The 11,498-nt window shown below is 35.8% G+C and overlaps 1 protein-coding gene across 1 annotated transcript; it reads left to right on the forward strand.

The window, feature by feature from the left end:
* The first annotated feature begins 8,563 nt into the window (after positions 1-8,563).
* Positions 8,564-9,870, forward strand: LOC137711928 (zinc finger protein 8). Its single transcript, XM_068451083.2, has one exon. It carries the CDS (start codon positions 8,878-8,880, stop codon positions 9,718-9,720), a length of 843 nt encoding a protein of 280 aa, XP_068307184.1. The 5' UTR covers positions 8,564-8,877; the 3' UTR covers positions 9,721-9,870.
* Positions 9,871-11,498: the final 1,628 nt, after the last annotated feature.

The following is an 11,498-nucleotide window of genomic DNA, read 5'->3' on the forward strand; positions in this document are numbered from 1 at the left end:
GCCCTATTTTTTCTAAATAATCTTTCTTATACCCAAGATAGAAAAAAACTATAAGAGAAATTCTTAAAGTTATTTGGTGGCCTTCGATCTGTTGGAAAAGTTTATTAATTAGCTTTTTGATTTATTAGTATTTTATGAATTTTTATAGGATAATGATTAATTTTCTTTTAGGTCAAAAATTTCGATTCCTTAATCTATTAAGATGTAGTTAACCTTCTCAGCGACTCTGTGTGTTTATTTTGTTTTCACTTATTTAAGTAATATGTTCGTACTTTTGTGTTTTGTTTTGTTTTGTGTGCTATAATTTTCAACTATTTCGAGCTATTTTGGTTCTAAAAAATGCCATATTTTTACTCTTTTTTTTTGTTCATTTATGATATATATATAGGGCTTTTTTTAATTATTTTTTTATTTTTACAAACCCTAAACCTTTTTGAGTTTCACACATAATGTAGTTGGTTTATTTTTCCATTTATCAGTATACTGCTATAAATATCTTTTTTTTCTTTTTTTTTTCTTCAATATAACCTATATTATATAATAATATTAATTACTAAAAGTAGCTAAAAAAATTTTGAATCCATAACTCATGGGTTAGGAAAGAAGACCCTAATTACTTGACAATTCTCTACTTGTTGCTGTAATTATATTGTTGCATGAGTGCAACGATGTTCATATATTGTTCTAGATCACTCCAGCAACAAAAAAAAAGGGCCATCCTACAACCTTCAGATCTTTAAAATTAATGGTTACTTTTTATTTTTATTTTTATTTTTTTCACTTCGAAACTTCACTGTTTAGTTTTTTTATTTGTTTAATCAAAAATGGAAAATTTCAATACTTGATTGTTTTATAAAGACATAGATTTAGGGCTAATTTGATATTGCTGTACTTTTTAAAAAAATTGCTTATGCTGTACTGTGAGAATAAACAGATGCACAATAAAGTTGTTGAGTGTTTGGTAATTTTTTTTTTTTTTTTGGTAAAAGTGCTTTTAAGGAAAAAAAAATGGTGTCTGAGTGTTCAGTAAACTTTTATATAAATTGCTGTGAATATATTAAATGACTATAAAGGATATTATATTTAACATGATATAATAATTATCAAAGAGAATAATGTAAGAGCAATGATTCTAGTTCGGTAAAATATGTGGGGGTAACTTGCCATTTGAAAATTAAATTTCATTAAATGGGCACAAATAACTATGCTTTGAAAAACAATCACTTTTTATGCTTTTCTGTACTTTTCTATTGTAATTGTAAGCAGTTTTTTTTTTTTTTTTTTTTTTTTTTCGTTTTACCAAATACATTTGATGTTTTAGATTTTTTATAAGCTATTTTTTCTATGCTTTTCTACTGTAACTAACATCAATTAATTTTTTTTTTTTAAAGCATCACAATCCCAAACCAAGGCTTAATCAATTTGGCTAAAACAATATGATCCACCCTTATTGCAATTTAGATGAATTATTGCACCCAAGTTCAAGGGGCAGGAAACTCATACGGTTTTTCTTAATCATTAAAATGATAAACTGAAATAAAACGTACATTGCCCTATAAATTCGCATAAATCCACAAAAGAAACCCCATAAGTAGTAGAACACTCCGTCGTCCAGATTTAGTCCCAAAACTTGTTAGATTTGATCGTCAGTCCAAAGTGGGAGAAGTCCTGATCTAAACAGATAATTTGGATTTGAGATAAATAGGTACGAGAGCAAGGAAGAACACTTAGGGTGCGCTTGTTGCACTGGATTATCTCGGATTGGATTAGCTTTAGGGACTAAGTTGGATTGGCTTGGCAAGGACTAAGCAGTACTAGAATTGTTAAATGCATGCTCATTTTATCCTATGAATGCTTAAAACAGTGCAAATACATTCGAAATAGAAAAAACTGTATATTTTTGACACAAATTAAGCTTTTGATGTTTCGAGTAATCATTCTTAATGTCTTAATAGCATATTATATTTATTTATTTGCTTAAGTTCCAAAAGGTGTTAAACGCACGCTTGTTTTATCCCATGAATGCTTAAAACAGTGCAAATACACTCGAAATAATAATAAAAAAAACTATGTACTTTTGACACAAAATAAGCTTTTGATCGTTTGATTACTAATTCTTAATATCTTAGTAGCGTATTTTCTATGTTTATTTGCTCAAGTTCCAAATGATCTCAAACACACGCTTGTTTTATTCCATAAATGCTTAAAACAATGCAAATACACTCCAAATAGAAAAATTGTGTACTTTTGACACAAATTAAGCTTTTAATCTTTTAAGTACTCATCCTTAATATCATAGTAGCATATTACATGTGTTTGTTTGCTTAATTCCAAAAGGTGTCAAACACACGCTTGTTTTATCCCATAAATGCTTAAAATAGTGTAAATACTTTTGACGGACTAGCTAGGATTTATTTTTTATTTTTAACTATGAAAATTTATAATTTTTTTGTCTGACTCTCTCTTCCCTCTATCGTTGCCTTTCCTTTCCTTTGTCGCTCATTCCCTTTCCTTTCTTCTAGCTTTTGTTGGATTTGGCATTAAATCAACATGACTAAACTAAAAGAAGAATCAAACAAGGATTAGGACATCTTGGACGCAAGATATTTGGATTTGTGTTTCCTAGTTGGTTTGGGATTTGGTTTTAGTATAGGATTTGATTTCCTATATTCGAGGGACTTTGTGTAAACCTATGACATCTATTAGTATACATAGATGGATGTGGGATAGATTTTTGTGTGTGAGAGTTTTTGAGAGGCATAAGTTTGTATACTTGAGAACACTTTGTGATCGTGAGTTCTCTTGTATTTGTTGGTAATCAATAAAGCTTCCGTTGTCAGAGAAGTACTCCTATATTGGAGGAACTCTGAAATCATTTTATTTTGTTTATTGCTTGATTGTTTTTTTGTTTAGTTTACAACAAGTGGTATCAAGAGCTTGGGTTCTTACATAGGTTGTGACTATTAAGCAATAATGAAGACTGGTGATTCTACTAGTGGAACCAAGACGACAATTCAGAGTGCTAGGTTTGAAATTGAGAAATTTGATGGAACAAACAACTTTGGTATGTGGTAGTGTGTGGTTCGAGATGTCTTGGTACAACAAGGTTTGGTTGTTGTGATAGAAGACATGCCGTTTTCGATGAAAAAAGAAGAATGGAAAATATTGAATGTTCTACACAATTCGGCTATGCTTGGAAAAACAACAAAAGTATGGTGTGATGAACATCACTTCTGCAAAGGAATTGTGGGTTGCATTGGAGACAAAATATATGAAGAAGAGGACAGAGAATCGACTGCATCTTAAGAGTAAGTTGTATAGGTTCCAATACAAAGAGGGCACAAAGATGATTTGGGCATCTAGAAGAGTTTAATAAGTTTCTAGCTAAACTAGCAAATTTTGAAGAGATAATCAAAGATGAAGACAAGGCCTTAATCCTAATGAACTCATTGCCTGAATCCTATGAGGGTTTCGTGACTACTTGGATTTATGGCAGGGAGACAATTAAGTATGATGAAATCTTAAGTGCTCTTATGAATCATGAGGTAAGACACCTTGACGGCAAGAAATGAATAACTCTACAGCTTTGATGGTAAGAGGGAGATCGAAAGAAAAGAAAGATTTGTATAGGAAAAATAGTAAGTCTCATACTACATGAGTCTAAGAGAATATGAGGTTCTTGGATAAAGATGAGTGTGCTTTTTGTTATGAAAAAAGACACTGGAAGAAGGATTGCCTTAAAATCAAAGAAAAGACTAGAAAGAAAAAGGATGACTCAGAAGCAAATATGGTTGAAGTCGAGGATAAAGAATCTGTCTATTGCCTAACTGCATCGAGCACTATGGATTATATGAAATAGTGGGTGCTTGACACAGGTTGTACCTATCACATGACTTCTCAATGGTCTTGGTTTTCAAGCTTCAAAGCTATGAATGGAACTATGTATATGGGAGATGATAACCCATGTACAACTCAAGGAATTGGAAGCATGAGGATCAAGCATCATGATGGCGTGATTTGAGAATTGAATAGTGTAAGGTAAGTCCTATATCTGAAGAAAAAATTGATCTCACTAGGCACTCTTGAGTCACAAGGCTACAAGTTTTACTCCGATAACAACGGGCTCAAAGTTGCTAAATGAGCACTTAAAAAGGGCATCGGAATGGCTTACTTTATATGCTACAAGGAAAGACTTTGGAAAATGGAGTGACTATGGTAGTTGATGAGGTGCAAAGTAATAAAAGTGACTTGTTCGCATTATGGCACATGATGTTGGGACATGTAGGAGAAAAAACATTGCAAGGATTGATCAAGCAATGGTATTTAAAAAGAGCAAAAATTGGAAAGATAGAGTTCTGTGAGCACTGCGTTCTTGGAAAACAAACAAAGGTGAAATTTGGCTCAGCTGTTAATGAAATGAAAAGGGATTTTGTACTATGTTCACTCTAATGTTTGGGGCCCTACAAAGAATGATTCTGTAGGTGGAAAAAGATGGTTTGTATCTTTTATTGATGACTACTCTCGCAGATCATGGATATATATATATATATATATATATATATATATATATATATATGATGAAACAAAATGATGTGGTTCATGACATCTTCGTAGAATAGAAGAACATGGTGGATAACAAGATTGGAAATAAGATTAATATATTGAGAAGTGACAATGGATGGGAATATACCTCTGATACTTTCTTCAAAGTGTGTAAAAAGGAGGGGATTACTCGGCATTTCAGTGTTAGACATACTCTATAGGAAAATGGGATTGTAGAGAGACTAAATAAGACCTTACTCAAGAAAGTTAGTTGCATGCTATCTTAAGCTAAGCTGCCAAAGAGATTTTGGGCAGAAGTTTTGAGCTATGCATGTCATGTGCTTAATCGACTACCATCAACAACATTGGAGGCTAGAACGCCCATTAAAATGTGGTCTGGAGAACCAGCTCAGGACTACGATAAGCTACGAGTGTTTGGATGCAATGCCTACTTTCTTGTGAAGGAAAACAAATTGGATCCACGAGCCAAGAAAGCTGTCTTTATGGGATTTAATATTGGTGTGAAAGACTTGAGAGTTTGGTGTCTTGAGTTGAACAAGATTATAGTAAGTAGAGATGTGACATTTGATGAAAGTCACTTGAAATTGAAGGAAAATATTCAGATGGTGGAGCATGGGGAAGATGATTGCATAGCCAAATAAGGAAATTGTGGAAGAAGAAAGACAAGGCGATCAACTTGAACATGAAGAGAGTGATCACGAAGAAGAAACACCATCAGAAAAACTACAGATACAAGATGATTGCATAGCCAAAAGGAAGGGAAAAAAAGGCATATCTCTACCTGTGAGATATAAAAACTGCATGGCCTGAATGGTATATGCATTGCCAATAATTGAGGCCAAAATCCCCACTAATTTTGAAGAAGCAATAAATAGTGAAGAGGAGAGTAAATGGCATGATGCAATGGACGATGAGATGTTCTCCCTTCACAAGAATAAGACTTGGGAATTGGTGGAGCCGCCTAGAGGAAGAAAAGCAATTGGCTGCAAATGGGTTTATGCAAAGAATGATGGCGTGGATGACATGAGTTTGGTAATATTTAAAGCTATGCTAGTGGCTAAAGGATATGCTTAGAATGAGGGAATATATTACAATGATATTTTTTTCTCTTGTGGTTAAGCACTCATCCATTCAAATATTGCTTGCTCTAGTTGCACATTTCAACCTTGAATTGGTACAACTAGATGTGAAGACTGCATTCCTTCACCGTAATTTGGAAGAAGAGATTTATATGAGACAACCAGAGGGGTATCAAGTGAAGGGCAAAGAAAGATTGGTTTGTAAGCTTAAAAAATCTCTTTATGGTTATGAAGCAGTCACTCATGCAGTGGTATTTAAGATTTGACAAGTATACGAAGGGTCAAGACTATATAAGAAGTCACTATGATCATTGTGTTTATCACAAGAAGTTGAAAGATGGTTCGTTCGTGTACTTGTTAAGCTATGTGGACGACATGCTCATAGCCTCAAGCAATATTTCAGAGATAGAAAAGTTGAAGGAGCAAATGAGAAGGGAGTTCGAACTGAAGGATCTCGGTGAAGCCAAGAAAATATTGGGAATGGAGATCATAAGGTATAGACAAAAAGGTTTGGTGTGTTTGTCTCAAAAGCAATATCTTGAGAAGTTGTTACAAAAGTTTGGAGTAATAAAAGACACTAAGCTTGTAGGAACTCCATTAGGTACTCATTTCAAGTTGAGTAGTCAACAATGTTCCAAAATTGATGAAGAAAAGAGGAAGATGGATGTTATTCGATATGCTAATTTGGTTGGAGGATTAATGTATGCTATAGTGTGTACTCGTTCTGATATAGCACCCGCAGCTGGAATTGTTAGTAGATTCATGTATAATCCTGTAAGAGAGCATTAGAATACTGCTAAGTGGATACTTAGGTATTTAAAAGGAACAAGGGACAAAGGTATTTGTTTTGAAAGATGTGATGAAGGAATTGATAAGTTCTCAGTTGGATATGTGGACTTGGAATTTGCTAAAGACTTAGACAAGAAAAGATCAACGACTTGGTATGTGTTTACTTTGGCAAAGGGACATCACAACCAACGGTGGTACTATCAACCACAGAAGCAAAATACATGGCGATCGCTGAAGCTATCAAAGAAGCATGTGGACTCTGGGTTTGTTAGGAGATTTAGGTGTAGAACAACACAAATTGGATGTATATTGTGACAGCCAAAGTGCCATTTATTTGGCTAGATATCAGGTACATCATTCTAGGACTAAGTACATTGATGTACTATATCATTTTGTGAGAGAAATGGTAGCTGAAGGTGAGATTCATGTCAAAAAGGTTGCTACAGATGATAATCCAGTTGATATGTTGACAAAGGAGGTTAATGCAGCTAAGTTCGAGCACTGCTTGAATTTGGTGCAGTTGAAGCAAGTTTGATCTTGCAATATGGTGGAGCAACGGAAGTTGTTTGATGCCTTGTTATGGATTTCATGCCAATGTGGAGATTGTTGGATTTGGCATTAAATTAACATGCCTAAACTAAAACAAGAATGAAATAAGGATTACGATATCTTGGACGCAAGATATTTGGATTTGTGTTTCCTAGTTGATTTGGGATTTGGTTTTAGTATAGGATTTGGTTTCCTATATTCTAGGGACTTTGTGCAAACCTATGACATCTATTAGTATAAATAGATGGATGTGCGATAGAGTTTGTGTGTGAGAGTTTTTGAGAGGCATAAGTTTGTATCCTTGAGAACACTTTGTGTTTGTGTTCTCTTGTATTTGTTGGTAATCAATAAAGCTTCCGTTGTCAGAGAGGTACTCCTATATTGGAAGAACTCTGAAATTGTTGTGTTTTGTTTATTGCTTGTTTGTTTTTTTGTTTAGTTTACAACAACTTCAAAACTTCTAAGATTTGCAGTTAGCAACCCAGAAACCAAATCAGAACCAATCTTCAAAAACCTTTCCAATGAATCAAATCAGAACCAACTTCTAGAAACCTCAAATTATTTTTCAACTAAATCAAAAGCAAATCACAAATACCCACAAAATTCAAAAATCCTAAATACCCCAAATACCCACAACCCTAATATTCTAGAAAAAAATCGCACGATTTTTCAACTGACTTAGAAAAAAATCGGATTGATTTTTCAATTGGAGACTCGAAGTGGGCGTTCACCATGGTCGTCGCCTGTAATTGGGGATTCGAACGAGAATATGGTTGGCGTTTGTGGGTTCTTCGATCTGATTCGTGATTCTGGGTTTGGGGCGAGGAGAGAGTAGTGGTGGTCTGGTGGTGTAATCTCTCTGGAGTTGGCGAGTGTAGGTGATGGTGACTCTCGGTGTTCGTGAGAACAGAGAATAGAGAAAGACGCTAAGTCGCTCTAGTGAAGGAGTTGGTCCAACCGAGTCCCATTTAATCTCACTAAACTTAGTCCTAGCACATAACAAACACAAGACTACACTAATAATTAGCCTAATCCAATCCAGTGAAGGACAAGGAGCCAAACAAACACACCCTCAAAGGCAAAAACGTACGCCACCTAAATTTGAAGAGTGAGAAACAACGTTTTTAGAAAGATAGTTTCTCTTAACATCCATCCTAAAGCTAGCTTTATTTCTTGCTCTACCACCCTAGCCAGTGGCCTATCAATTTGAACATCTTGATTAATCTTATTTCATGAGTTCAAGGATTTATTATGCATGAGATTATTTATTGATGCATCATGTATCAACATTCCGATCATGGTGTTGGTACTCATTAATTATCAGTTTATTAAATGGTAAGTAGTACGATAGTGAAATATCTTTAATTTTTATCACAACTGGGTAAACATAATGGAAAATTGACAATATTATTTGTTCCTTCCTTGAATAATTAGATAGCCAAAGGATGAAGGGTGGATTATAAAAATATGAAAAAATGTTTGCGTATGTAACAACTTTCCCAAGTTTCCCCCATCAAATAAATCAAAAAACAAGTGAAAGGAAGCAATGGTGCATGGTACTTTGAGAAGCCAAAGCCACTCTCAATCTTGTGGCCTTGTCAGGCTTCACTCTCAGATGGGTCAGCCCCAGTTGTCCATCATCATTCAGACTCTCACCCCCCTTTTATAGACCCCACATCATCCCTAATCATCCCTACATACATCACACTTCCCCACTTCTCTCCTTCCCCTCCCCTCCCCTCCCCTCCCCTCCCCCATCCCGACCCACCACCACCCACCACCACCCCCTTCTCCTCCTCCCTTCTCATTTTCCTTCTTCCAATTTCCCCATTTTCTCCTCCTCATCCTCAAAATTTCTCACCACATCCGAAACAACTACTCCTTTCTCCAATTTTTCATGGACAAGGTTGAGAGAGAGACTCAAGACTTCATGAACGTAGAGTCATTCTCTCAGCTACCCTTCATCCGCCCCGCCCCTCCACTCAACAAAGAAAAGGGCATTCGGCTCTTCGGCAAAGAATTTGGTGCCGACACTGCCATTGACGACTCTGAGTCCCCTGATTACACCAATGAGCCCGAAGACACAAAAAGGAACAGCACCAACACCAGCACAAACACCGTCATCAACAACAGCAGCAACAAAAATAATAACAACAATGAAAACGGAAGCGAGAGCAGCAGGAGATTCGAATGCCATTACTGCTGCCGAAACTTCCCAACCTCCCAAGCCCTTGGGGGACACCAGAACGCGCACAAGAGAGAGCGCCAGCACGCGAAACGCGAACACCTCCAGTCGGCCATGGTGCATGCCGGAGGCCTATCTCATGACGCACATCACGTGTACGGCTTGATGAACTACACAAGACTTGGCTCCCCAGTTCATCATCATCCCAGTACTAACTATCCATCATGGAATATTAGTAACTCTAGCTCTAGTATAACTAGTGCTCATCACCATCAGCATCATCATGCTAGGTTTTATGGAAGCTCTGGTGGTACGTACGGCACACAATCAGCTCCCATAAATGGGAGCCCCTTGGCCTTGTGGCGGATCCCAGCCATTCAAGGTACTAACCCTAATTCCAATCGTGACCGTTCGATGAATTTGTTCTCCGGTGGGGAGGAAATGAAGGCGTCCGTGGTCGGTAGTGGATCGTCCAGTGGTCATCAAGGGCGGTACGTGTATGACTCGTCGATGGCTAGTGTGCAAGATCATGTGAGTTTGGATCTTCATCTGTAATAACAATAGATATAGTTATTTTAATAATTGATTACTTAATTAATTGCTACTATTCTTAGAGAAAGAGAATTTGAGTGTTGAAATTAATTCTCATGATGATGATGGTGGGATAATCTTTTGAAATGCAAATGAGGCCAATTTTAGTCAAAATTTTTAGTAGGATTCAGTATGCAAATGTGAAATTATGTTATTGAGTTTGACCAATATATGTGCGGAGAAATTTTATGAGCATTGGGAACGCATTCTTGATTCTGAAAGTAAAACCACTGTCACGAGCAAGAAAGCCGCTATTTTTGGGATGTAAATTTTCGTTTTAATTCGTTCAAAGAAAAACAAAATGGTAGCAGCAAACTAATAAGTTGGTTCACAGCAATGTCTGTCTCATCCTTTAGTGTTTTAACTTTTCTGCCACACGTGTGAGGAATATATGGTATCAGTTAGGGGGCGCATAGGCTTTTGTTGATGCATTTGTTTGTTGGTCTAGACAGGGGGTGATGAGATAGGTGAAATCTGATTCAGTGTATGTGCGATCAGGTAATAAGGTTTGATGAATAGTGTTCCGCTTCTGCCTCATAATATGTAGAAAGAAAATGATATATCCATGGAATTTGCAGGTCGCATTGCTTACGCAGCTCTAGTTTAATATATACATCTTCTTGCTTATTTTCAGTGCCATTGATTCGAGAGAGAGAGATTCGAGAGAGAGAGAGAGAGAGAGAGAGAGAGAGAGAGAGAGGAAGAGATTTATCCTTATGCATCCATGAAAGTTTAAATTATATCTTGTTTTTCTTAATGAATAAGGGGGAACCTCCCTATTCGTGACATTGAGCAGGCAAAAGGGGCAACCTGAAGGCCACTAAATTTACTTGATTGGGCTTTTTTCTTTCTAGGTTAATGATATTTACATCTCAGTTTATTATTTTGCACTTCAAAAATTATTACCTTAAAAATGCTTTAGAAGAAGTGGAAGACGACAATATGAGAGTGTGAATAATATATGTATTTTTTGAAAGAGAAAAAACCAAATTAATTATATGCATGGAGCAGTTGCAATATATATGTACATATATATACTTGGTCTGAATAATATATGTATATGATTTTGATCATGTGAGATTATGAAATTGTGGGACCTAATTGGTTGATTATATAAGCAACAGTTTGAAATGTGGTTCTGATGGGAAAATGAGCTAGCTAGCCTGATGAAAAATCAGGGTACAGTATGGTATAGTAGGACTGAATGAGATATGTAATCATGAATGGGGGTCATTTCAAACCTAAAGCAATAACATGATAGGCTAGTGATGTATATACGAAGTTGAGGAAGGTCTACAACTAGGAATCAAACATGGGTCACTTCTCTGTGCCTTAATCGAAGCACAGTATTCATCATTCAAAGGCAGCACTACCAAAACTTTCATGGCTTTAAAATGGCAAACCCAATCCTTCGAAAAAGCATGTTTCCCCCGTTGCTCTCTATGCATGTGAGACCTTGAAGCAACCCTCGCTATGACATATCAAGATGGTAGTTACTAGTTGGACTCCCATCTTTCTTTCCCCATCTTTTGCACCTTTCCTCTAGTATTATGTTCGATACAGCAGAGAAATTTTTATGGATGCTGGAAACACAAGTCACTTAGTGTATTATTTTACGTGTTATAAAAAGAGTGAAGGATATTGTTCATATGTTCCACTATTGGTAAAAAATAATTCTAAATATTATAATTTGAGCAAAATAATAATGTCATGAGTCTGTATTTCAGATACATCAAAAAATT

This window comes from Pyrus communis, chromosome 14, assembly GCF_041283825.1.
Source record: "Pyrus communis isolate YQ-2024b chromosome 14, ASM4128382v1, whole genome shotgun sequence".
NCBI lineage: Eukaryota > Viridiplantae > Streptophyta > Magnoliopsida > Rosales > Rosaceae > Pyrus > Pyrus communis.